Here is a 27,812-nt window from a genome sequence, read left to right as displayed (position 1 = left end):
TGCAATGTCAGATTATGGCAGGATGTTCAGCATCGCACAAGAGCGTGTTATTCATTTTCACCTCCTGAAAATTTCCCGTTTTAAAAGGGTGCCACACCATAAAAACCATCAAGCCATCTGAAAATGAAAATGATACTTATCTCTCAATTCTGAAATACAGTATTCTACTTTCCTGCTACTCTATTGTCTACTGTCATCTAGAGCTATGGGTGTGGCTTACCTGCTGTCCCAGTGAGCCTCGGCTCTGACCGCTCTGTTTTGACCCGGACTTTTTCAGGGTCAGTCTGAGTCGGGGACGGACGGACAGACTCCTCTTTGGTAAGTGGGGGCCGTTTAGTCTTTCCAGCGGTTGGCAGGGACAATTCAGAGTCTTGATCGATAATCTTAGGAGATACAGACTCCTGTGAGTCTGGCTGAGACAGATCTGACTCTTTGGTGATCAGTTTGGGAGGTGTGAGCTCCTCCGACTCCTCTGGTTTTATTACGGCTCTCGGCTCCTCTGATGGAGTGGACATGGAAAGGGAAAGAGCATCTGTTGTAACAGGAAGTGTAGCGGTTTTCCCCAGAGATGCCAATGAAATCTCAGATACAGTGATGGCAGGAATGTTGGAGGGTGACCTAGTGTCAGGTAGGGGGGGTTGGGGTCTCTGCATCTATAACAGGGTGCTTCTACTAGAGAGTGGAGTCGACTGCTGGCGTCTATTGCATCCGTTATAGGGATAGACTCTTGAGGACACAAAATGTGAATGCAATGAGGAATGAGTAGGCTAATACATTAGCATAAGAGATGCTGCCTCAGATTGTTTATCCAAAGAAAGCCTAGCTTTCCTTTTTTCTCCAATGTGCACACACGCACATATGCATGCACATTCATACACACAGAAGTGAGAACACACAATGAAAGTGTGATTTCACACTGCTGAGATAGGCTAAACCCAAAAGCTGTTCCACAACCCTTTCAGTGCTGGAGAATGGTGATTTTTTTTGCACAACACAGTGACTATTAAAGGTGTGACTATTGTTAATATTGCTGGAAAAGGAAATCACAGAATTTGTCAAGTTGAATTACGCTCAGTTTTACACTTACAATGCTGTGTATGTTTGCATATGTGTGTATGTGTGTGCACTCGCTCACTTTTGCCATCTCCAAATCTGAGAATAAATGAATTGATAACTGATTGGCATTGGAAATATTGACCTACCCCTAGCTAGACAATAATGAACTAACTACTGATCCACAAGTTGGGTATTGTGCAGTGTTACAAAATATAGTAACCTCTACATAGTCGTAGTACTTATAACTTTCCTGCTTAACTTGTTCTGATGTACTGGCTAATAAGCAGGCTGTTTTCAGTTTACTGAATTTAAAATGGTTTAATGGCCATGTTTTTATCCAACATCAGCATACCGAAAAATGCCAGGATGCTTTACTATTTTCTGAGCCTGTCAAGTAGACACAGAAAAATATTACTGGAAATTAGCAGAGTTAGAAACTATGCAGAATCCTGTGCAACATGACGTGAGGGTAGTATTACCTAATCAGGGAAAATAACACAAATGTGATGGTAGACAGCATTTGTGCTGCAGTAAGGTTTGAGTGTAATAAACAGAAATTGCCAGGCGTTTTTGAACTTTGTCACATGCTGCATCCTGCGGCGGATTGTGCAATTAGAGGGTTGTACATTTAATGAATACGCAATGAGGAGCAATCACTTTGATCAAAACCAGTCTCAGACTGACTCTTACTCTTAGTTACTTGTCTGATTGTGTATTGATTATGACGAGTTAAAACTATGAACTGATGTGATTTGTATGCACAGTTATTGTCTATAGTTTTAGCCTTTGCCACTCCACTAGACCAAGCAGCACAACAATACCACAGCAGGCACAGAGAAGTACTTTCTGAGTAGAGTAACTCATAAAACACACTGAACATATAAATGACTTTGCAAATTTCCAATTCAAGTGGAAAAAAAGAAAAAAAGAAATAAATAAAAATTGCAGTTACATCTTTTCCCCCGAAGGCGAGCGGGTAGTCCACCCCCATAGTTTATATATATTTTCATTGAGATAGACAGAAGGGAAGATGGGGAAATTGTAGAGGAGGCACAGGAGAGAATCTGCAGGGATTTAATCCTAGGCAAGCTGGGGACTTGGGGCTGCAGGGAGGTTTTAACTGCTATACCCTCAGTGGAAACAATTAACAGTTAACATTGTTTTTAACCAACAGCAGTCTTATAGCGCTCACTACTAGATTAATAGCATTGCAGTCATTACTAGCCGGTGCAGAACAGCAGCTCTCCTATTCCCTAGACTGCTTATGCCTACCTGGAGTTTGATCGAAAGTTCGAGGGGTTAGAGAGCTGATACGTGACTGTCCCACTCCAGGATTAGAGCTGCTGGAGGAAGTGGATGCTATATAAAAAAGAAGGGGACACAGCCTTCAGATTCAGTCATACAACAGCGCCATCACTCTTTCACACAATGCATTGACAATTTGAGCAGAGTCATTACATAATTCGCTGACATGTGCCTGTCTGCCTGTCTGTACAGATGGGCTCACTAACTGTCCCAGGACACATCGAGGTTCAGGCATACACACAACTGAGCATACACTGTTGGTCTCTGCACATTCACTCACTCTCTCATTTGTGCACATTCAAATGCACGGGCCTGTGCACACACACACACACACGCACACACACACACTGGATTAACACTCTTTTCTGTGTCTTTCACGCAAACACATTTGCATATAATGAGATCATTTTTCACTTGCATTAATGTAGGCAAAAAAAAAATGATAACAATAATGTTTAATGCCACCTGTCAGTCTCAGCATTCTCATCATTTATTACTACCGCGCTAGACAGTGATTTAGCTCCACACTAATGAAGCCATTGTGATTCAGGACCAGTTAGCGTTTGCCAGAAACCCTAATGGTGCCGGCCTGAGTGACAGCATAGATGTTATTAATATGTCACATGATTTTACAGACATGATCCTCTTCTCTTGGTCCAAGGCCAAGTTCAATGTTTATGAAATGCAAGGATTTCAGTAGAGCGGAGTGGGATGAGGATGATGCAGCAACGTGATTGGGGCTGGGCCTGTTTATAGACTAGACCTGCTGCTTGTAGTGAGTGTGTGCCTGCGCGTGTGTCTTATCAGTCTGTCTGCACATGTGTTTCTGTGTATGCATCTGATTAGCCTGCTGTATGTTTGCGGATCAAACTTTTCAGTGTGCATTGTTTACTCAGCAGAGGCTCCTACTAGGGCACTCTGGGATCAGACTTTGGATGAGAAGAAGAACTCGGGTCAGGCATGGGTCATGGTGACTAGATAGGGTGATGTATAGTGGGGTTTAGGATTTGTTTCTGTGACTACCCCTCCCCCTCACCAGCCACCCATCTGTCCCGCTGACCAATCGGCTAAGCGGGCTCTGCGGATCAGACTCTCTCGCCAATAGATCGCTAATCCTCATCTGAGCATGCTCAGTGAACTTAACAGGGGAAGGGATGAGTGCACACTACAACAAACTACTCTAACAAGCTGTCCAGCCCATAATTCTGACATACTTTTGTAGGCTAAGTTGCTCAGGCAACACAGTCTACAGTCAAGGTGTTATCATTAATCCCAAATGTGAACAAAACCATAGCCTCAAAATTAAAACCAAAAGATGGGATGGATGCAATTTGTTCCTCAAACTGATGGAAAACATAATACAACTATAAATATGTTCATATGTCCTGTATTTACATGGATAGAAAACTGATTTGGGATTTAACCTCACCACTTTAACACTGCTTCCAAGAAAATAAATTCAACATTTTCTGTAGGAGAACACAAACTGAAATGATAATTGCAATGATAAGATGTTAATGTGATTTCAATACAGTTGATTAAAGTTAGCCAGTATTGTAATATGATCCAGGCGATAATGTCACAGGACCTTTATGCCCAGCATGTACAAAACCCCTGCGCGTGTGTGTATGTGTGTTTATGTGCACGGTTGTGCACGTGTGTGTGAGTGTGTGTGTGTGTGTGAGTGTGTGTGTGTGTGTGTGTGTGCGTCTGTGTACAAGTGTACATGAACAAACAGCAATGGCTGCTGCTCTGTGAGAATGGGACCTAAGACCTCAGATCCCAGGAGGAAGAGGAGAGGATGAAGATGATTTATGGGTTTCACTGAGCTGCACCATATGCCCAACATAAATCTACACAGACACACGTGCAGAGACAAACAGACACACACACACACTCACAGATAACAAGGGCTCTCTCACATCAGGGTCAGGATCAAGCCAAATACACTTTTCTATACCTTAGATCAGCGTTTCCCAAACTTAGGGTCGCAACCCAAAATGGGTCACAGACGCATTTTTATCAGACCAACACTGACAGAGTAAGATACGTAAAAATGTTATGATATGTGATTTCACAACTGTTGCAGGACTTCTTTGTCCTGTGAACAGAGCTCTGGTAATGAGCCGGTGTGTGAGCAGGCAGGGGGCAGGGACTATCTGCATATTCATAGATCTGTGCGTTTTTTAATGAGGGCAAGGTTTAGAGTTACATTTAAGGCACAAAGGGATGTTTTTTTCATGGAAGAAAACTTATAAATATGTAATATTGATGAACAGAGATTATTTTTAGGGGCTCAATAAATGACTGGAGGGGGACTTTAAGTGTTTATGTGTGTCAGTTTCCATGCCTGACAAGTGTCAGAAATTCTGTATGTCTGTCTGTCTGTGCGCGCGCGTGTGTGTGTGTGTGTGTGTGTGTGTGGGCGCGCGCAAGACTAATGTGGTGGTGACAAGTGGGAGAAGAATGTTAATGCAGATGTTATGGCATTCATGACGTATTTTTGTAAGTTTGGGATGACACCATATTTCTCATTTTCTCTCATGCTGTAAAATTTTGGGAATGCCTTAGATAAAAAGACAGTCATACAGTATAACTCCATGAAAATGTAATCTTGTAGTGGAAACATGATTAAAACAAATAAATAAAAAAATCTGTAAAAAAAAAAAAAAAAAAAAAATCTATTGAGCAACTGGCCGTCAGTATGTTATTAAATTTAATGCATTATATATTCATTTGTCAAAAGTGAGTCAAAGTCCAGCATAGATGCTCTGTGAAGTTTGAGCCCTTAACTATGGACTATGAGAAATTTACAAAGGACTCTGACCATATTTATACAACATTAAAGCTCCCATCAGCCGCCCCTAAATCACAGTTAATCAGTGAATTCTTTGAGTTCCCCCCTGATGTCAGCCAAACAACAAAAGTGCTGCGCTGTTCAACAACGCTCTTAATGGATTTCCTTCCTTCCAAAAAAAAAAAAAAAAAAAAAAAAAGTCTGACGACATCGCAGCGGTGCCGAAACTCCAGCTCCTCCCACATCCTAAGTGCTTTTCTGGTGGAACATGAGAGGTCTGCTGCTGCCTGCCAAGATGGCAGGTTTAAATTTAGCATGAAGGCGAGCAGGTTTTGAGGACCACTTTACATTCAAGCGGCTGACAGAATGTGTTCACGTCCGTTCTGGGTTGCTTAAAATCAGTCAGTCAGAACAAATAAAGTCCGACTGTCCATAGCTCAATGCCTACATTCTCAAGCAGGGACAACCCACATCTGACATTAATGTCCCAGAGATATACGGCCAGGGCAACAGTGAATGTACATCTTAAGACCTCCGACGACTTGCTCAATGAATTATGTATGATGTGTACATAGACACAAGCACACTGCGTGTCAGTGTTTTTTAAGAATGCACACACACATGCACACACACACAAACAACCCCCCAACACACACATACAAATGCACACGGAGTTATATATCTACATATATCTACACTACCTCTATCATCTATGCTACTGCAAATCTACTTTTCCGCACCTTTTCGATTGAGTCCAGAAGGTCTCTGGGGAACAGCTTCAGACCTTTCAGCTTCTGAGACAGGGGTGATGGGCACTGAGGCACTTTCTTTTTCACCCTTTGTTTCAGCTTCAGCTTCAGCCTCTACTTCACCTTCAGCATCTGTCTCTCTTTTGCCATCAGCTTCAGCCTTTGTTTCACCTTCAGCTTTGGCCTCTGTTTCACCTTCAGCTTCAGCCTCTGTTTCATCTTCAGCTTTGGCCTCCATTTCATCTTCAGCATCTGTCTCTGTTTCACCTTCAGCTTCAGCCTTACTTTCACCTTCAGCTTTGTCCTCTGATTCAGCCTCAGCATTTGTCTCTGTTTCAGCTTCAGCGTCTGTTTCACCTTCAGCTTCAGCCTCCGTTTCACCTTCAGCATCTGTCTCTGTTTCACCTTCAGCTTCGGCCTCTGTTTCACCTTCAGCTTTGTCCTCTGATTCAGCCTTAGCATCTGTCTCTGTTTCACCTTCAGCTTCAGCCTTACTTTCACCTTCAGCTTTGTCCTCTGATTCAGCCTCAGCATCTGTCTCTATTTCACCTTCAGCTTCAGCCTTACTTTCACCTTCAGCTTTGTCCTCTGATTCAGCCTCAGCATCTGTCTCTATTTCACCTTCAGCTTCAGCCTCACTTTCAGCTTCAGGTTCAGCCTCTGTTTCACCTTCAGCTTCAGCCTCTGTTTCAGCTTCAGCGTCTGTTTCACCTTCAGCTTCAGCCTCCGTTTCACCTTCAGCATCTGTCTCTGTTTCACCTTCAGCTTCGGCCTCTGTTTCACCTTCAGCTTTGTCCTCTGTTTCACCCTCAGCTTCAGCCTCAGTTTCTCCTTCAGCTTCTGTCTCTGTTTCACCTTCAGCCTCGGCCTCTGTTTCACCTTCAGCCTCGGCCTCAGTTTCACCTTCAGCTTCGGCCTCTCTTTCACCTTCAGCCTCAGCCTCAGTTTCACTTTCAGCTTCGGCCTGTGTTTCACTTTCAGCTCCGGCCTCTGTTTCACTTTCAGCTCCGGCCTCTGTTTCACCTTCAGCTTCGGCCTCTGTTTCACCCTCAGCTTCGGCCTCTGTTTCACCCTCAGCTTTGGCCTCTGTTTCACTTTCAGCTTCGGCCTGTGTTTCACTTTCAGCTCCAGCTTCTGTTTCACTTTCAGCTTCAGCCTCAGTTTCACCCTCAGCTTCTGGCTCTGTTTCACCTTCAGCTTTGGCCTCAGTTTCACCCTCAGCTTCTGGCTCAGTTTCACCTTCAGCTTCGGCCTCTGTTTCACCTTCAGCTTCGGCCTCTGTTTCACCTTCAACTTCGGCCTCTGTTTCACCCTCAGTTTCTGTCTTACTTTCACCCTCAGCTTTATCCTTGGGTTCACCTTCAGCCTCAGCCTCTGTTTCACTTTCAGCCTTAGCATCAGTTTCACTTTTAGCTTCGGCCTCAGTTTCACCTTCAGATTCAGCCTCAGTTTCATCTTCAGCTTCTGCCTCTGTTTGATCTTCAGCCTTGGACTCAGCTTCATCTACAGCCTCAGCCTCTGTTTCAACCTCAGCTTCAGCCGCTGTTTCATCTTCACCTTCGGCCTTACCTTCACCTTCAGCTTCAGCCTCTGTTTCACCTTCAGCTTCAACCTCAGTTCCACCTTCGTCCACCTCGGTTTCACCCCTACCTTCGGCCTTGGTTTCACCTTTAGCTGTGGCCTCTGTGTCACCTTCAGTCTTGGCCCCTGTTTCACCGTCAGTCTTGGCCTCGGTTTCACCCTCAGCTTTGGCCTCTGTTTCACCTTCAGCCTCAGCCTTGGTTTCTTTTTCAGCTTCAGCACCAGTTTCACCTTCAGCTTGAGCCTCTATTTCACCTTCACCTTTGGTTTCCCCTTCAGCTTCAGCCTCGGTTTCACCTTCAGTTTCAGATTCTGTTTCACCTTCAGCTTCTGCCTCAGCTTTACTCTCAGTTTCACCTTCAGCTTCAGCCTTGGTTTCATCTTCAGTCCCAGATTCTGTTTCACCTTCAGCTTTAGCCTTGGTTTCATCTTCAGTCCCAGATTCTGTTACACCTTCAGCTTCAGCTTTGGTTTCACCTCCAGTCTCAGATTCTGTTTCACCTTCAGTTTCTGCCTCAGTTTCACTCTCAGTTTCGCCCTCAGTTTCAGCCTTGGTTTCAACTAATGTTTCACCTTCAGCTTCATCCACTGCTTTACCTTCAGCCTGTGTTTCATCTTTAGCTTCATCTCCTTTTTTATCTTTAGCCACAGCCTCTGTTTCACCGTCAGTTTCAGCCTGTGTTTCACCCTTAGCTTCATCTCCTTTTTTATCTTCAGCCTCAGGCTCTGTTTCTTCTGGTTTAGTCTCTGCTCCACCTTCAGCTGTAGCCTTAGTTTCACTGCTAGCTTCAACCTTTGTTTCACCTTCAGTTTTGGCCTCTGCTTTTTTACGTTTAGCCGCTTTTCTAGCAGCTCGCGCTTCTGTATCAGCTCCTGTGGCCAGTCAACAATATGGGTGAAAGGATTGACAAATAGAAATACAATTTAATAGCCTCACAATGAAAAAATAAAAGCTTTAATTATCCTATTAGCAGGCTAAATCATATTCACATCTGATAAATCATATCTACTAATTTCCTAATAACCACACAACTGTATCTAATTGCATATCTAATAGTGTATATAAAAGCACTGTGGAGCAGTCCAATTGCTTAGTCTTTCCATGCATCAGCCTAGTGCTGTTGGGCCATGTGGAGGAGAGCCCAGTGCTGTCAGGGTTGATGTTGCCACTTTGCCGATCGTTTCTGTCTAACAGCTTGGAGGCTGAGAGCCTCTCCACAGAGAGAATACCTAATCAAATTCCCTTTTATTCCTGCCTCCCCAAGCTCCTCACCCGGAATCACACTGCATTACAACACACTAACATATTCCCACATCCTTCTTTCCCGTTTCTCTCTGTCTGTCTGCCTGTTTTTCTGTCTGTCTGTCTATTTGTCTCTCTCTCAGTTCTCTTCTTCCCCTTACTGTTCCATCCACCATCCATTCTTACCCACCCCATTCAGTCCCTCTCATCCTATCTTTCTTCCATCCATCTAGAGCACTGTCTTTAGTCTAAATAAGAAAGGCAGAACTGTGGAAGAATTCCTCCTGCGCAGGTTAGTGTACTTGTGATGAAAGGACATGGCGACAGAGAGGCCTATTAATAATGAAGCAGACAGGACCCAAGCTGCAACACTGAGAGAGGAAATGCAGGAAGAAGAGATGAGTGACTAGAGAGCCAGTTGAACATCACAGGAGAGGGGGGGGGTGGAGGATACATTTAGAAGGCAGGGTATCAGTTTAAAACTTAAATTTCAAATAAATGAAGAAACAAGAAGGAGAGATAAGACAGAAAGAGTGGAATACAACCTCCTCTGCTTTGCTTTGCATTATTACTTACTAGAACCGGAGGGGGAACCAGCAATTGCACCTGAAAGAGAATAAGAAAAGGAAGAGGAGATGAAAACTTGTTTATTTATGCATTCAATTTGCCTAAAGACTTTACTCTGCCTCATTCATCAGACTCAGGTGGTAGAGAGAGCTTAAGGGTTGTTCTCCAAAATAATGTTTTCTAGACCACCTCTCGATGCTCTGAAGTAATTACTGGGTTTGTCCTCCTTTGCTCTGTCCAGTTAACCTGTTACAACTCTGCAAACCCTTGCATTATGAGGTATAGTTATTATATATGCATGCATTGGGATAGTGTTGCCAGTTTGTTATGCATAAATTAAACTTTCCCCATTTCTAGCATAACCTATTTTCAAACATTTTCTTTATAGTGTATATCTGCATGCATAATAGAATGTGTAGAGCCCAATGCTTAGTTTAAGCCATAACCATCTTTGTGTCATATTTCAAATGAAATTCAACTAAAATGTTTTAATTCCACGAGTGGAATTTCCTGTTATTCACATTCAGCATCAATGGCATGATAGAGGCATTGACAGAGGAGTCATGTCCTGACCTACTGTAAGAAACATTTGGCAGCCTGCATGTTTGTGCACGTGTGTGCATATCTGTGTGCTTTGTCTGTGCATGTGAGTGTGTCTGTGTGTTTGTTTGGAAGAAGAAAAGTAGGGAGGGGCTGCCCTAGATAATTATTTTATCATAGCTAGCTAGCTGGCTACATTCTCCAAGAGGATTTCCCCCCACGCACTCCCACTACATTACACAGCTCTGATCTGCTCTCTGCGCTGAGGTGAAGACAACTCAGAGAGCTCAGCCTCTCTATCATTTCCTCTTATCTCCTCACTTCATTTCTTATCTCCTTTCTTTTCAACTTCTCAAATCCCTTGATTGATCCTGTTTTTCATTGTGTATGTTTGAATGTCAACTAAAGGGATCCCTATGCATTTACAGGAGGATTATAGAGGACATTATCTCAAATCAGTCTTTCTTTTCTTTCTTTAATACACCAGTATGGTCCAGCAGGCACAGAAAATATTCTAAATTTACTGTTCCATAAGTAACTTTATTGCAACATAGTAACTGCTTTTTACAATGACAGCAACAAAATTTCATGTTATGACACAATCCTGCACATTAGCCTAAAGATTAAAATAAACCTTATGGATCCCCAAAAAGATCTGGGTCATTACAGTAAAGAGTAAGGGTCTAGATAACAATAACATAACATACTGACAGTTGTTGTCATCAGGCAGAGTTTATATTGGTTTTACAGAATTCTCAGTAATTTATCACTTAGTCATTCATCCCCTAAAGGCCATACTAAGGGTCCACTGGCGTCCCTTTAGTATCATATATATTTCTTATTGCTAAGATATTCTGAGAAGTTTTTTTTTTTTTTTTGGATATGATGTCTGAGCTAAAGAAAGACACAGTTTTTCGTAGGCATGATGTATAGCAGATAGTTTATAAATGCCCTGTTCTGTTGTCTTCCAGAATTCTGCTCCATATAGTTTTGTTGACATTATGCAGCATTGGTAAACACAGTTTTGTTTTGGAGTTGAATTGGCTGGATTTCCAGATTTGTTTTAGTCATGTGAATGCTACATGTGGTCTGTTTATCCTGTTGTGAATATCTTGGCTTGGCTGGTACCTCCTTTATGGGAAATGGTGCTGCCTTGACATGTGAAGTTGAGGGTGTTTTGACATTTTCATTTAGTCTTATTACTTTTAGTGTGTCGATGCTGATTGGCAGTTTATTTTCAGCCTGTCTTGGTCCCCAAAAGACTTGAGTCCCGCTTTTTTCTTCCTGTAAGTGGAAGTGTGTATGAGAGAGGATGGCTAGATCACTGACAAAGTCCACAAGGGGGGGAATAGAGGGTTCATCACATTCCTCCTGCCAGATTCCCTTGCTGTTCTCTGCATGACCCGGCCTATGGTGATGCTGAATAATAATGACTTTACACATCCCTGGTGGACTCCAGACTACTGGAAAGGTAGTTTTGTTTGATCTTACAGTGCAGGAAAAGTAAATGTACAACTGCTGGATGATGTTCAATATACAAGTGGTGGATACACTATATGGACAAAAGTACTGGAACACACCTCTTAATCACTGAATTTAAGCATTTTGTTTAGGCCCATTGCACCAGGTGTATAAAATCAAGCACCTAACCATACAATCAGCCTATACAAACATTTGTAAGGGAATGGCTAATTCTAAAGAGCTCAATGAATTCAAGCATGGTACTGCAGTACATTGCTTGAATTGCAGAGCTCAAAACCTGCTCTGGCATTAACATCAGCACAAAAACTGTGCGCCGGGAGCTTCATGGCATGGGTTTCCATGGCCAAGCAGCTGCATGCAAGCCTTACTTCACCAAGCACAATGCCAAGTGTCAGATGGAGTGGTGTAAAGAATGCCACCACTGGACTCTGGAGTCCAGTGGTGGCATGTGGTGTTCTGTGGAGTGGCGGATCATGCTTCTCTATCTGGTGGTCTGATGGACGAGTCTGGGTTTGGCGAATGCCACTAGAATGTTCCCTTCCTGACTGCACTGTGTCAACTGTAAAGTTTGGTGGAGGAGGGATAATGCAATGGACTTGTTTTTCTGGGGTTGGCCTCTGCCCCTTTGTTCCAGTGAAGGGAAATCTTAATGCTTCAGCTCACCAAGACATTTTGGACAATTCTCTGCTTCTAACTTTGCAGGAACAGTTTGGGGAAGGCCCTTTTCTGTTCCAGCATGACTGTGCCCCAGTGTACAAAGCACGGTCCATAAAGGCATGGTTGGGTGAGTTTGGTGTGGAAGAACTTAACTGGCCTGCACAGAGCCCTGACTTCAATCAATCCAACACCTTTGAGATGAACTTGAACAGAGATTGTGAGCCGGGCCCTCTTGTCCAACATCAGTGTCTGACCTCACAAATTATCCTCTGGATGAACGGGCAAAAATTCCCATAGACACCCTCCAAAGTCTTGTAGAAAGCCTTCCCAGATGAGTGGAAGCTGTTCTAGCTGCAAAGAGGACCAAGTCCATATTAATGCTAATGGATCTAGAATAGGATATTTTAAAAGCTCCTGCGGGTGTAATGTAGTTGCATCAATACTTTTGTCTATATAGTGTACTTTTAAGATCTTCCAGAGGCGATCATGGCAGATGCTGTCAAAAGGCCTCTGGGAGTCAATAATGTAGTGTTGTCATTGTCACCCACTACATTGCTTGATGATGTTCCTAAGAGCGAAGAGCTGGTCTGTGCACGCTCTGCCTTTTCTGAAGCCTACTTGTTCATTTCAAAGTCCTTTATGTATCGCTGGCGACATTCAGTGTACAAAGATTTTGTTTTTGTTGGGAACAGACAGAAGTGTAATGCCTCTCCAGTTGTTACAGTGAGGTAGTGTGCCTTCTTTCATAATTATGTCTTTTGTCCAATCTAATGGTATCTTCCTTTCCACCCAGATGTCAGCAAACAGTTGATAGAGGATATGGCAGCCAGTCCTGGACCAGTATTTTTGAAGAGGTCTGCATTTAAATTGTCAAAATACACAGGGCCTTGCTTCAAACCTTTATTGAGGCATCCATTACGCTTTTACATAAGCGTGGTAAAGACCCACTGGAATGTTGTTCATATAGGCCTATCTTACTGTCAAACTCAGAAGTTCAAATTTTGGCCAGACTTATTGCCTCTAGATTGGACAATATCATGACAGAAATCATTTCAACAGATCAGAAAGGTTTCATCTTAGGTTGCCAGTCTTTCACCAATATCTGCCAGGTGCTTGGTGTCATTGGTGAAGAAGCCCTCTGATGATGCTGCAGACCACTAGAGGGCAAGTCTGGCATGCTTTGGCCCTACCTTGGGCATGGCTTAAAATAGCTTGGCACATTTAAACTGGTAATGGAAACACAAATCAATGCAGCAAAGTGCCAATGGAAAAACAGCATATAACTCTTAGATCCTGGCCACTCTTTCAGGTTATTCAAAGACTAGGTCCCCAGCATACTAACCCTGTGACAACTGTCCAGCATGTAGTGGAAACTACGTAGCTTTGGTACCTTCTTGGGGTATAAGGTGATCCTTTCAAAGTGTGAATGTTACACTGCTGACTGGCAGAATCAAACTTTATTTCTAAAGATGGAATACTTTCATTTGTCTCTGGCAGGTAGAATCAACTGCATAAACATGAATATTTTACCAAGTTTCTATATTTGTTTCAATGTTTTCCTACCGTATTTCACCAATTAATATCCCGGGCGTTTAATACGCAAAATCAACTTGGACCCCAGGTGTTTAAAAGAACCAGGCGGCTATTCACTGCAGGCCTTTATGTATTTTTACACAGACATGCACCAGGCCATTATTGTGATGACAGTTACTGTCCATCATATTTTTTAGTACAAAATTACGGTAAGGCATAAGGTAAACATATCTGTAAATACAAACATAGTGCAAACCACTCACGCTGCGAGTCGTTCCCTCTGACACTTCCGTTTTCTGTCAAAATAAGAGTTAGTCGGTCGATTTAAGATTACGGTATACCCTTTTTTCTAACGTTAGCAAGCTCTCTTATTTTGACAGAAAACGTAAGTGCCGCACAGTTATTGTGCAGCTAACTGTTTACTTCTGCAAAAATAAGGTGAATAGCCTTATTTTGGGTTTACCTCAATATAATGCAAATAATTGCCACGGCGGTTATTCGGGTGGGCATTTAATACGCAAAATGGGTGCAGACCCCAGCCGGTTTAAAAGAACCAGGCAGCTATTTGCAGCCCGGTGATTAATTGGTGAAATATGGTCCTTTTTTTTTTTTTTTTTAAATCTATGGACAAGCTGATCTTATCCTTCTTGTGGGGAGGAAAACATCCCAGAATACGCAAGGAATTTCTCCAGCGACACAGGAGGGGGGGGATTAGGCCTTACAAACCTAAGGAATTCCTATTGGGCCACAAACATCCATAGGATTGTCCACTTTCAGAAACAAATTACTGCCCAACAACATCTCTCCCAGCATTAGTCACAGCTAAGTTACCCCTTTCTCCCTCATAATACGCCACCTACCTTATTATATCTTCTACATTAAAACTATGGTCTCAGTTTAGACAAAACTGCCATCTAACAGATTTTTCTATCCAAGGTCCAATTTGTAACAATCATTCCTTCCCCCTGCTAAACTGACCTCTCCCTTTTCACACTGGCAAAAGCTTGGTCTTCCAAAGTTTAGTGACTTATTATCAGTGGCTCATTATCATTATGTCCCTTAGAAATGTGACACTGGATAAAATTAAGGCAAACTGGGCAGTAGAACTAACATTTGAGATACCTGTGGAGGCCGTGCTCTAGATAGATTGACTTTTATGTCCACATGTGCACACCCGAGCTTAATACAGTTCAAAGTCCTACACTTCTGCAAGGCCAGATTATCTAAAATATACTAGTTGTTGTAGTGTTGATGAAAAATGTTGAGTACCTCTTTGAAGTGTTCTATGCACTTTTCTTCCTGTTCTTTTTGTTGTTTTCTTTTTGTGGTAAGAAGATATCCTCAGATTTGTTACGAGTTCTAAACTTTTTTTTTTTTTCCACATATCAGGTTTGTGATTTTGTAGAATATTTGCTAATGCTTCTTACAGCTGTTTTTTCAGGTTCTCTTATCTGTGGCCTTTTCAGGTGTGTTCTGGTTTTTCTATACTGAGCTCCTAGTCTATGTTTCATCCTTAGCAATTTGGTGTCATTTATTTCCTTTCTAAGATTCCTCCTTTCCTCACCTGACCCTCCATGTTTTACTACTGAATAATTCTCTCTGATTTTTTTTTTCACTTTCATTGCAGATTTGCCCAGTGTTTGTCAATTCATCTGCCATTCATCTCCTCATCTTTTTTAGTGTTACTTGAGAGAACTTGGTATTTATTTCCAACTTGTTATATGAAGTGCTCCTTCATGTTTGGGTCTTTTAGCATACTGACATCAAAGACTGGTGTTCCTTTGGGTGGTGGGCCTATTTTTTTTCAGCCTCAGTTTTTGGCCTCTGTTATCTGGTGGTGGTCGCTGGCAACATCAGCTTCCCTGTGCACTCTGACATCTCTCAGCGAGCTCCTCCATTTGCCCTCATTTCACATGGATAATCTGGGTGTTGTTTCTGTCTCTGCCCATGGCCCTCTCAAAATTGTTGTTTTCTTTGTGTTTAGATCCTCGCAGGCTAAGGCCATGTCCACACAGAGACAGATTTTTATGACAACTTTACTTATCCATTTATTTAAACCATCTTATTAATGTCCAAAACTGTATGGGTATTAAAGTGAAATAATAAAAAAAACAAGGTGAGATCTTTATATGGACAGAGGAGGAGGTTGAGCTCTTCCTAAAAGTCATGGATGAATAATGGTTGTTGAAAATAACCGCATGATCAAAGTTGCACCTGTGTGAGATCAGCATCCTGCTGTGAGCATGCGCAGCAAGGTTGCACTTGTGAGATCATGTTTTCAAATTGTTTCATTTTCACCGGTCCAAATGACAAAAATAAAACAGCTCTTTCAAAGAATCACCCAAAAAAACATCCAAAAACGTCTTTTCATGTGGACAGAAGGTCAAAAGAAATAGTGGATTTTCAAAAAATCTGTCTCCTGCATAAGTTTTCTCAAATTCACATTGGATTTTATATAATAGGTCAGTATGGTTGTTAGTCCACTCCCTATTATCTAATGTCTTCCAGGTAATGGATCACAGACTCACACAACATGCGACAAGACAGGTTTAGAGCCCAAGCAGCTCCTGTTACCCTGTATGGGGAATTTGCTATCAAAGATCAATTCTGGTGCAAATTCCTAATACTGGCAACACAAGGCAGTCGCTACTGTACGGTGATCATTAATAAAGTCATAGTTTGTCTGCAGTGTGCAGGTCTAATACTGAACATTATTAAAATGTATTCTATATGGAGCTTAAATCAATGGCATTCCTATTTTAAAGTAAAACAACTTTGTCTGACCTCTACAGTCAAAGTATATGTGGGGAGTCAGCAGTATTTTATCCAAATATGTGAGGTGATTTTATGAGTTGGATGGCACAGTAAGAGCAGATAAACGTGTTTTTGGTACATACAGGTGTTCGGGGATCCATTGGGTGTTGGCAGGTAGGAGCCAGCCTTCCAGGACTTGGCTTTGAAGCCCTTCTTACAGCGCTGGCAGTCCTGGCCTGTAGTGTTGTGTTCACACTGGCACTGGAGGTTCCCATCCTGCAGCAGGCACTGGGAGGCATGGAGGTTACACTTACACCTTGGAAAAAAGAGAACAGACAAACAACATAGTTAATAGAGCTGTGTGTGTGTGTGTGTGTGTGTGTTTGTGTGTGTGTGTGTGTGCGAGCGTGTGTGTACCAGGTATTACTAATGTTGTGGGGACATAAATCTGTTTATACAGTCGTATTGTGGGGACTTGCCTCTCTTATGGGGACAAAAAGCAAGTGTGTGTGTGTGTGTGTGTGTGTGTGTGGGTGGGTGTGTGCGCGCATATGTATGCACAAGTGCAGACGTGTGTGTACATGCACAACATCAGCAGTGGGCAGGGCCCAGGTGGGCTGATACAGAGGTAGAAGCTATGATGAGAAGGAAATGAGGATCTTAGGGACACTCGGCAGCTATGGCTTTAAATTACAGCCTTTTCCAGATGAGCGACTGGACTCCAATCCAGTTTGTTCCACTGGAGTGAACAGCTATCCATCTGCATCAAATATTCAAAGAATGGCCCTGTATGCCGGTGAAATGACTACCTCAATCTTCCTTCCTCACAGTCATCTGTGCTTTCTCACTAGTTTTCGGTTTCTGCTGTTGTCCTGTCAACCTCAACGGCAGTTTCAAAACATTAAGCATACTTTACATACAGAATGATAATGACAGCAACTTACAAAAAATGCATTTTCGTAAGCCACGCAGAGGATGAAGAAAGTCAATCACAATCAGATGTGCCTTGTATCACTGTTGTTCGCAGTCCTATAAATTACCTACTCTGCTCTCTGATCACCTGGGCAAGTTGACAGGACGTGCCAGAGAGAATCCATCCACCGACAAGGCCTTGTTTCCTGGAAGCTTTCTGAAGGACACAAGCTGTCCGCTTAGCGAAATTGAACATCTCTTTTTCATGGAGGAAATAGTGCGTGTGGGAAAGAAAGAGTGGATGTGCGTGCAAGACAGGTGTGAGTTTGTGTGTGTGTGTGTGTGTGTGTGTGTGTGTGTGTTTCTGTTTTGTGTGATTGCGATGCATTTGTCTGCGAAAGGCAATGACAGAAAACAGATCAGAGACACAGAGGGAGGCACGGTGACTAATGCCAGCTTTGAGTGACTGACAGCAGAGAACATATCACTGCTTCTCATTTCCCTCATCTCTAGCGATAAATCTCATCTATAAAGTGGAAACAGAGCTGAGTGCAGGATCTAGAACTTGTAGTTTAAAATCAATATTGAAGACTGGAGTGATTTTCTAGGTATGCCGCGGTGCAGTTTGTGTTTTGCAGCCTTAATGGCTACCCTGTACTAGAGGAAATGGCCTCTCTTCTAGTCAATTAGAGGTATGTTATCAGGAAAACTTACCTACCCTGACATTGCATGACTAGAGGTGTATCTGGATCCATACATTTATCTTGACGAAATATCACTCCCTCTTGACTCTTCAGAGTTTGTATTTTCAGTGGATTCAACTTTGTGGAAGACGTCTGTTGCTGAATTGTTAAATTAATCCGGTGATTAGGCAATATTTAGAGCTGCACTGTTTTGCAGGTCAAAAACTCTTTGTGGACTCTCCATCCCCTTGACCTGCTTTTCTGACTGCTGCCACACGGAGCAGCCCAGAAAGACCAGAGCACTTCTAGCCTTGCACTCCTTCCGCATGACTGATGTGACACTCAGACTTTTCAAGTGCTGGTTCTCTTTCTCTCTCTCTCTCTCTCTCTCTCTCTCTCTCTCTCTCTTTTGGATGACAGCTTGCACTGGGATTTCTCCCTTTCCCTCTCTTTAGTCCCTCCACACACAAATAATACATGGGCACAATCATATGTTAATGTGCAAGATGTCTGCCTTCACTGCAAAGTCATCAAAGTAGGAGTAACAGCTCTTAGCTGAGGAGAGTTAAGACAGGACAGCTGGATCCATGACAACTCTGTCTATTTACTTTGAGAGAGAGGAGTGGAGAAAAGAAGGGTGTTAAAAAATACAAAGAAGGGCAAGAGGAAGCGGGGCAAGAAAGTGAGTGTAGAAACATTGAGACTAAGGGATGCAAATGCATTCCAGTCTCCATTTGAAGCCCCAAACACAAGCTGGTGTATTAATTAGCAGTTCTGATCATGGGTCAGTTCATCTGTTTATCAGTCTGCTGGCATGACCTTACCCCGTAGTTTACTGCTTCCACTCTTTAGCCTTGTAAGAACATGCATGAATTAATTTGTGATTGTGAGTGATAGCATACATGCATCCCTCACATATGTACATGCAATATTCACACTATGTTCGCTTGTGCAGCCAGCCAATTATCTGTGTACCCAATAGATACAGTGATTGTCGGTCTGTCTGTAGCTCTGTCCAAACATGTGCAGCTGTCTGGACGAGTGTCTCTTTTTGTCCATTCTTCCTGCAGCCTGTCTCTGTGAAGTAGAGTTGGCCCAGTATATTTAATGATAGGAGGAATGCCTGTTTTAGACAGCAGAGATGCAGCAATTAGGGGAATAAATAAGAAGAAAGATAAACAAACATCAAGGGGGAGTCATGTGGTGGCAAAGACTGAGAAAGCAGCTGGAAGCAGCAGTTAATGGGGCTTTATCTGTCTCTTTACTGTAGTCAACGCCTATTCCTCTCCTCCTCTCCAGGGACACAACTATCACTCCCTCTCCCTTATTTTCTGTTTTGCAGTCTCCTCCCACTGTATTTCTTCCCGTTTGCTCCAGGATTCCATCTTTCCATTCTAGTCCTCCTCAATCCCCTTGTCATCAGTGACAAGGGGACTGAAGTGACTTCTGAATCTACCAAATAGTTTTGCCCACTCTTCCTTTTACTTTCTCCATCTGATTTCCCACTTCACCCTCTATCTCTCTTCCTTCCAATCCCTTTTGCTCCATCTGCACAGGCTTACCCCTTTAGCTCTTTTGCTATTGCCCAATGCACCAGTGCTCATTGAAGAGTGCACTGGGTAAATTGGGCTGTGGAGATGAGCTTGATGTGAGAGTGGGCCGAGGAGAAAATGGGAGAAGGAGGATGTGGGGGTTTGCCATTTAGTACAGTGAAGAGTGGGGCAGTTGTGTCAAAGCACTGACAATCTGCCTGCCTCTCTGACTACAGGGGTAAGACCGGGAGGAGGAGGAGGAGGAGGAAGAGGAGGAGGAGGAGGGTCCGCATTGACGTGTTCTAACCTGCGATGACAGTCCGCATTGATGCAGCTCTGACCCAGCAGGAGATCTCCCTCCTGTTCTCTCTGTTCGATCAGCCGTCACTGAGAAGACCCACTCAGTACTTGCAACAACTCCTTTCCCTTGATGCCACAGCTTCAAACACTCCCAGAAGTGTTACCACAAATGCACAGCCAGCTACACAACTTGCTGGAGTAATAGTAGAGCCTGAGCCTGTGGGGCGATGCGCATCAATGATTTTTTTAAGAGGAAGAAACTTTAAAGACAAAACAGAGCTAATGTGTGACACAAACGCAAGGCGTGATCAAACTGGACCGTGTCTATGGTTAATAATAGTTTTGTGACTGAAGTCGTTGTTTTTTCCTCATCCATCCTTAGGCCCAATGCATCCAAATGTAGGGTGTGTGCATAAATTAAAACATGAATTAAAAAGTATTATAAAGCAACATAGAGCGGTGTAGCATAGACAAGGGCAGCAAGCAGGAAGCCCTAAACTCACCAAAACACCACAGACCCACACAGTGCAGCCCCGGCGCAGCGCAAAGCGACCTAGCACGAAGTGGGAGCAGCGTGAAGCCGGATCATTGATCAGCAGCACGCCTTATTGGCTTCTCCTGAAGTCTTTATCACCATGTCCCCTCCCACTTCCTTCCCCCTTCGCCTCGTAAATTCAGAGGAGCTAATTGGACATGACTGCGTTTATGTTCCAGCTTCATAAATTTCTTTCTCTGAGGGAAGAGGATCGATTTTCTTCGAGTGCAGCCTCCCGGAGCGGGGGAGCGTATGAGTCTCTTCAAATGTTCCCTCTCCCCACCTCGCTTCACCTTTTTCCTCCCTCCATCCTCTCGCTCTCTCCCTCTTTCTTTTCTCTCACATGTATGCTCTTTCTGTCTCTCGAGGCTAAACAGGTAATCTATAACCGACCTCCCCTCCAATGATCTGCTGACTACAAATTAGAGTGGGCCTATTCATAAACACAATATTTCCTTCACACATTTCTATCCACCTCTCCCACTCTCTCAATTAATAATGACACTGTACCATATTGGTGACATTTTCAAACAAATCATCCCACCCATGCACGTTATCTGTCATTGTTGCCTAATGAGAGATGTTGACAGCGAAAGGCCACAAATGTTTTAGATAAAATTCCTGCATCAATTCTCCCTCCCGCCTCCCTCCTTCCGTTTTTCTCACTTTCTTTCTGTCTCTCACACTTCTGCAATCTTTTTGGACATATCCCAAAAGCCATCGCAGAGAGAAAACACTTTCTACTGGAACATCTAAGGGAGCCGGGGACAGGCCTAAGGGACTGCGTGTTTTGGCTAAGTCTCTCCATTCTCTTCAAAATAACACACAAACACATGCACTCACTAAACAGTTTCAATGTTGAGGGGTCACTGAACGTTTTTGGCCTCGGAGAAAAAGGGATCAAAATGTCCAGCAACAACACATCTTAAATTATTCAAAACGCTGAAATGACCTTGATTGCCTTTGCAATCTATGCCCCGTGTGTGTTTCTGTATGTGCGTGTGCCTTGGTGCTATATATGGGCCTTAGTGACCTCCCCTGTGTGTATGTGGGATGACTCATTATATAAGCACTGTATGTGCTGAGTTAAAGAGTGTGTCTTTCCGTCTGTGATTATGCGCATGGACGTTTGAACAATCTGTCAGTGTGCTCATTGAAAGAGACAGACAGTTAAATAGAGAGAGAGAGAGAGGGAGAGAGAGAGAGACTGAGAGAGAGAGAAAAGGGATGCGAGAATATGTGTGTGCTTGAGCGTACCTGAGTAAATTATTTACACAGGATACAGTAAATGGCCATTGCGTGCATGCCTTGCTAGTGCTCAGCCCAAGCAGCAGCTAGCTTGCTGGCTGTCTGGGCCGGGATAGTCGCGTAGAGAGGCCGAGGCAGAATCAGGCCCATTTTGAGATACCTGCTCTCTAAAGTATGTATGCACAGGACTAAATAACTAAATAATGGAGCCTGGGCACAGCCTGTTCCCCACTCAAGAGCTAAGACTATTCTCATGCATGCAGGAGCAGCAAAAATTGTGTGTGTATGTGTGTGCGTGTGTGTGTGTGTGTCTGTGTGTGTGTGTGTGAACAACAGAAACAGAGAGAGAGGAAGCACTATATATTTAAACAGTCAAGCTGTGTATCACATGCCAGCAATGTCTGAAATTAACTTTTCTGCTGACCTTACAAAGGGTAGAGGTAATTAATAGACATTTTTCATAGAAATACTGCATGCCAACCTGTCTCAGTGCTATTTTATGTGCAGAATCAGGTGCAGTGTGTTAAAATAAAACTTGCTCCCTCACCTGAGCAGTGGACCAGGTTTGTAAATCATGATTAAGCGCAACAAAGTTGGAGAACAAGCTAAACACAAAGACATAACCAAGGAATTCAAATGGTGCCTGCCTCAAAAAGTGATTTGACAGCGTAATGGGTGACCCTGGTTCATTTATCTGCCAGAGATGAATTTACTGGCATTTGGTGCATGGTGGGTGGTGATTTGAGCCCCTGTAAGCCAGCATTGTAATATTCATGCTACGACAGTATAGCTGACACCATTCTTCTTTGAGCATGCCACTGCATCTTAAGGCACCTTCCACTGCGAGTCCGGCCGCTCTCATCAGCCCACTCATTCTAGCCAGGCTTGATCACCCTCGGATCACTATGAGACTGTGCTGGATATTACACTACGCCTTCCCTCCAGAGTCCTTACCGCTGCTGAATGTGTTTTAATCAACACTACAGATGAGTACAACACCTACGGAGAGAGGAAATTAGGCGTGAATCGAAAGGGAGGGGGGCAGCTCCTAGAGCAGCTCCTTTTACTTGAGATACAAGTACGAGTACCGAAAGAAGAAGAGAGGGGAAAGAATGGACAGAATGAAAAAATGATGAAGAGACAGAAACTCTGGAATGACAGAGGCCTTCTTGTTGTTCGGCCCCCTGCAGGGTCCCCAGACCCCCCAGGGTGGCATTATCAGCCTCGTAGAGATCTTTCTGCCTGCGGGGCTGAAGCCTGTTTGGGTTTGTGACTATGTTTGTGTGTGTGTGTGTGTGTAGGAGTGGGGAACTTGCAGGATACACTGCAGATATTTGGGCCTTCCCTTTGAGACAATATGCCCGGCCCGTGAACTTATGAGATGCAGTTTTGAACCTCTAACGTGTTAAGACATGGTATTATAAATTTGCAAGCCGGCATATTCACAGACCCGCAGGCCTTCACCCGTGCACACAATTTCTCACACAAACACATTTACACGCTTCCTCTAATTTTTCTTCTCTGCAACTTATTTGCCCATTCATGAAAAGTCTCTCAAAGTCGTGCAAACATGCATGTTTTGGACATGCATGGACTGAAACACACACACCAACATGCACATACATGCATATTTGTGTGCAACCATAACGTGCGTGCCTGTATGCCCATGTGTGTGTATTAGTGGATAATTCCATTGAGACCGTGGAGGGGAGGATGCCTGGGGAAGGGGAGCTGAGCTGGGATCAGCCAGAGGACAGGGGTTAATATAATTATCCTGCTAAAACCTTGAGACTGAGAGAACATCATTAGTCATAGCAAGAAGAGAGCTACCCGAGCTCCAGGCCAGAAGAGGAGAGGAGAGGAGGTGAGAAGAGAGGAACAGAGGAGGAGAAGGGGAAAGAGGGAGGGGAGAGCTTCAAAACACACCAGTGCAGTTAGCAAGACAATTAGTACAAGGACTAAAACTTGGGGGTCTTTATAAAAAAAAGATAGAAAGGACAGTGTTTACCAGCGCTCTGAGCAGAAAGTGCTCTGCTCGTTCAGTAATTAAGATATTTTGCTAAATAATCTCATATTTAAATGAACTAATGGTGTTGCAGAAGTTGGATTTGTTTGTGATTTACGTTCAGATATAATATAATAATTCTCATGTTTAAAGGGTCATACCAGTGATTTTGACAGTGTGGTCCGTTTACTAAGATGTACCCACATTTTACGTTGCAGCAAACCATTTTGCAGAAGAATAAAGATTTCACCACATAGAATCAAAATCCCTCAACTTTCAAATTAGAATTTTTAGTTGCAACACCCACCTTATAATGTTTTGCTTCTGCGGCTGACAGTCGTCAACATTCATAACCCACAGAAATGATAATTGGTTGTGTAAAGGAAATGTTTCAAGTCCTCAAAACACAGCAGTGCTGCTGCTTTTAGGAAAACTAATGTGGACGACTTTATTACGGGGATGGGATACTGGTGTGAAAAAAGTTTAGGACAGGGCCTTTCTGTGTGGAGTTTGCATGTTCTCCCAATGTTTATGTGGGTTTCCTCCAGGTGCCCCAGTTTCGCCCTTCATCAGAAACATGTCTGCTAGGTTAATGTTTGTAGTCCCATTGACCAAGGCACTGGTATAGAACTGGAGTTGGTCCACTGGGTGCTGCACAACAGCTGCCAGCTGCTCCTAATAAGTGGGATGGGTCAAATGCAAATTTCCCAATGGTGATTAATAAAGGAAAACTTAACTTAACTTAACTTAACAACTTAACAAAAGTCTCCAAAAGTTCATCTTCATATCATAGTGGAATGAATGGAAACTAATGGCCGAATAAAAAGGTAGGAACAATGATATCGTTCTAAAATATGACTGCTTGCTTCGGGAAAAAGATTAGCAGAAACATGAAGTATATAGATACTTTGTAAATATGATGCTCAACATGAAAAATCACTAGGATGGCTGTATAATTTTGTTGCAGTGAGTTAGGATGTGCTTATGGGTCGTTGCAGCAAATGACTCGTGGTGCATAGTGACTCAAAATGCATTGATCACAATATAATTCATGCGCAGGCACCTTATTAATGCCGTCGATGTACAATATGTGTCCTGTTGTTTTCGCAGAGCCTGTTATCCTCTGCATCTGTTCTTGCATCAGTCTCCTATTGATGAGTGGTTAGTGATGACAAGTCCCACAATAAAGATGCCCGTGTGTTTTTGAACACACCAAGCTCGTAATAATGCTATGCTAATTAAAGTGGCTGACTGAGAACAAACCGTCTTTCCAAGGACACCCTCCCTCCACCTCATATTCTCCCACTTTCAATTCCCAGCATGCTTTTCAGCTTTAAAGCACGCTTGTGGTATCAAGAGATTCCCCTCTCACCAGATGCTGGGTAAGGCACAGTGCAGGCGCTACTGGGGAGAATTTTTTATTGTATTTGTGAATTTAAAAGGATATTTATGGGAGGAGGACGAGGGAGGGGAGTGGAGGGTTGGGGAGAAAGAGAAACCTATTGAAGAGGGGGTGGAGAAAAAAAGAAGTGCATCTGTGAAACAAAAGAGGGGGAATAAAAGAAAAGAGGCAAAATTGCTGACTTTAACTTTCCTCTCTTCTGAGGGGAAATAAACAGTGATTATCAAATCAGTTACAACCATTGTGTCATAAATCATCGCGGAAGTGAAGAACAATGACACATTCCTCATTGTGGTCCCTCGGCTTTCTGCATGCCTTTCTTTTCCAGTGAGTGCTCATGAATGATTTAAAAAGTGATCTGTTTCTGAGCCGTGGCTGTCTCTGAGGCAGATCGCTCTCAGGGGTGGAGTCTGCGCGGGATGGGAGGGGACACATGTGATGACAGACTGAAGACACGGCGGCCATACATCCTTGTGACGGCTCAAGATTCCCCCTTTTGACCGTGAACATATATATGAGCGGCGGCTCGTACGTTCTGCTCGCCACACATCAAGCGCCGATCGCATCTTTCATTTATGAGGGAAAACGTGCCAGTGCTCAAGAGCAAAAGGGGTTTTCTCATGAACCAGAAAGCCAGGGGGTGAAAGCGCTTTTCGACTGAGAACGGAAAATACGGAGAATAAAAGGGAGACTATGTGACTATGCTCTGTGGTAGCTGTGTGAACTGTGGAATAATATTTACAGAGCATCACACCTAACATCATTCATCACAAAATCACACACCCCAGCTAGTCCCATGAAACTAGAAGTTAATCCATCATCTGCCTCTCTTTCTTTCCCTCTCTCTCTCCTCCTGATCCAGGCTTATACCTCCCATCCTCTCACCTTCACTCTGCAAAGGACACAAAAGAAAACTATGGCATAATTCAAAACCAGTGTGACAGTTTGCAAAGTCAAAGTCACTCTATGTGGATAATCAAGACACAAAAAGACTGGAGGCTCAGAAAAGGGGGCGGATGAGCAGCATCTGTTATCCCTGATTATCCAGCGGAGGAGAAGATGGCCAAGCCTTGAGACCAGAGAGATTCCTCAGTATCTGCCCTGTCATGCTCATTCATGCTTCAACTTCCTGTCATCCGATAACAGATCTTCGTAACATACAAATCAAGCTGCTGTAAGCCGGTGAGGCCCCGTGCACATTAGCATCCTAGGGCTCGACAACTGAACTTATTAAGTGGAGTCACCCATGTTCTTTATCCCACACAAGCTCCAGTCCGAAATCATCCTCAGTGTGAACTTGACTGGATTAACCACCACAACGAGGAGCAACAACCATATTTAGCTCTAAAGGGAACCGGCTCTCTGAGTCTAACTAGCCAGTCTCCCTGAGGTCTAATTTTATTTTTAATCAGTTTCATTTAGTATTCAAATAACATTTGCTATTATTAGTGCAGCATAATAATCCCTATCTCTATCTCTATCTCTATCTCTACCTATATCAATGTCTAATCTCTATCTATCTATCGATCTATCTATCTATATGATTAATTAATTTTTTTAAGCTATTTTCAGTTCATTTTGTTCTGCAAAAGTTGTGTGTGGCCATGCTGTATTTAGTTGATGTGAGTTCATTACTAGAGGAGTTTCTATTTACTTTGAAAGCAATTATTGGTTTATTTCTCCAGGTTTAGCTTTTAGTTTTATTTAAATATAAATCTAAATATATGTTTGAATGTTTCTGACACCAAGTTTCAGACTTAGATTTAGGCTTTTGTATGCAGTAACCCTGATCCAGCCATGCCTGCTCTTCTTGCCACAAGCTGCGAATATGGCCAAGAACAAGTTGCTCTTGGTATTCCAATATAATTTCATTAATTTGTTTATGCAATGATGTATTAAATGACAGGCCTATGAGTCCCCAAATCAAATTTTGCCCAGGGGTCACAACCTCACTTGGATCATATTCAAGGTCTTGTAAAGGACTTTCAGTGTCTTGTTTGGTAAAATGCAAGGACTCAGCATTGGTGTGTTTTGGGATAAGTCAGTGTTTTGGTCACAGAGGTCAAGAAATCATGTTGGAACCATTCATTTCAAAATTGCTACTTTATCAACATAATAATCCATCCCAGTGGTTTTTTTTTTTTTTTTTTTTTTTTTTTTTTTTTGAGGATGTGTAGTTTTAGAGAGATGAAGCTCATTGATAATTTTGAGCACTGTATTTTAATGGAAAATCTGTTATTTTCACATCTATCCATTCAATTTCAAAAAAACTTTAAGGCTTTATTTTTATGTTATTCTCAAATCCAAAAACTTTCAAGGATGATCAAGATTGGGAACTGCGGGAACCCTGGAGATTTCAAAGTACGCTGGCTGGCATTATGATAGGAATTCAGCACAGCCTGCACCCAAACAAACCACAAAGCACATAAGAGCAATGCAATGAAACAAGGGGAACTATGGGAGACACATGCTGAGCCAAATGCTCAGTGATGTGATCTCACATACTCTGATCTCTAAGATCATGCTCAGAAATCACACTGACACATGTAACCATAGCCTCGCAGATCTAGTTGAGAGACACTCATAAACACTTTCTTGAGGCTTTGTATATATTTGCCCTAAAAATCTCTCTCAAGTGGCCCTTTGAGAACTTTTTTTTTTAAGCCAAAAACAGGGATTCAGCTCATTTATAATTAATACATGACTAAAATTTAGAGAAAATAAAATCTGCACACTCCACTAGGCAAAAAATATCCTAATCAAATATTGAGTGCTACTGTAATTTGTGAAAACAGAAACTAAAATTAAATTACTGTACAGGAATTTGTGGGTAAGCAGCACTATCATTTGAAGGTAAACAACACTGCACCGGCTGTCCTGACGGGAACACATATAGAGGCATAAAAACAACTACCTATCACCCTCTCGTTC

The 27,812-nt window shown here is 42.9% G+C and overlaps 1 protein-coding gene across 49 annotated transcripts in view; it reads right to left on the bottom strand.

The window, feature by feature from the left end:
* ntng2b (netrin g2b) overlaps positions 1–27,812 on the bottom strand; it is a 62,440-nt gene that overhangs the window by 13,492 nt on the left and 21,136 nt on the right. Inside the window, exons 4-12 of one of the 49 annotated variants that reach the window (XM_030065665.1) lie at positions 16,408–16,580; positions 9,308–9,337; positions 7,483–8,361; positions 7,147–7,194; positions 6,457–7,098; positions 6,289–6,336; positions 5,899–6,246; positions 2,329–2,415; positions 221–499 (exon numbers count right to left, since the gene is read on the bottom strand). In XM_030065665.1, the coding sequence (XP_029921525.1) occupies positions 221–499; positions 2,329–2,415; positions 5,899–6,246; positions 6,289–6,336; positions 6,457–7,098; positions 7,147–7,194; positions 7,483–8,361; positions 9,308–9,337; positions 16,408–16,580 (2,534 nt within the window). The other 48 variants (XM_030065668.1, XM_030065629.1, XM_030065631.1 and 45 more) reach the window with 48 other exon arrangements.

This window comes from Myripristis murdjan, chromosome 12 (genome assembly GCF_902150065.1).
Source record: "Myripristis murdjan chromosome 12, fMyrMur1.1, whole genome shotgun sequence".
NCBI lineage: Eukaryota > Metazoa > Chordata > Actinopteri > Holocentriformes > Holocentridae > Myripristis > Myripristis murdjan.
Note: the sequence above shows the minus strand (reverse complement) of the source record. Positions and strands in the feature narration are given on the sequence as shown.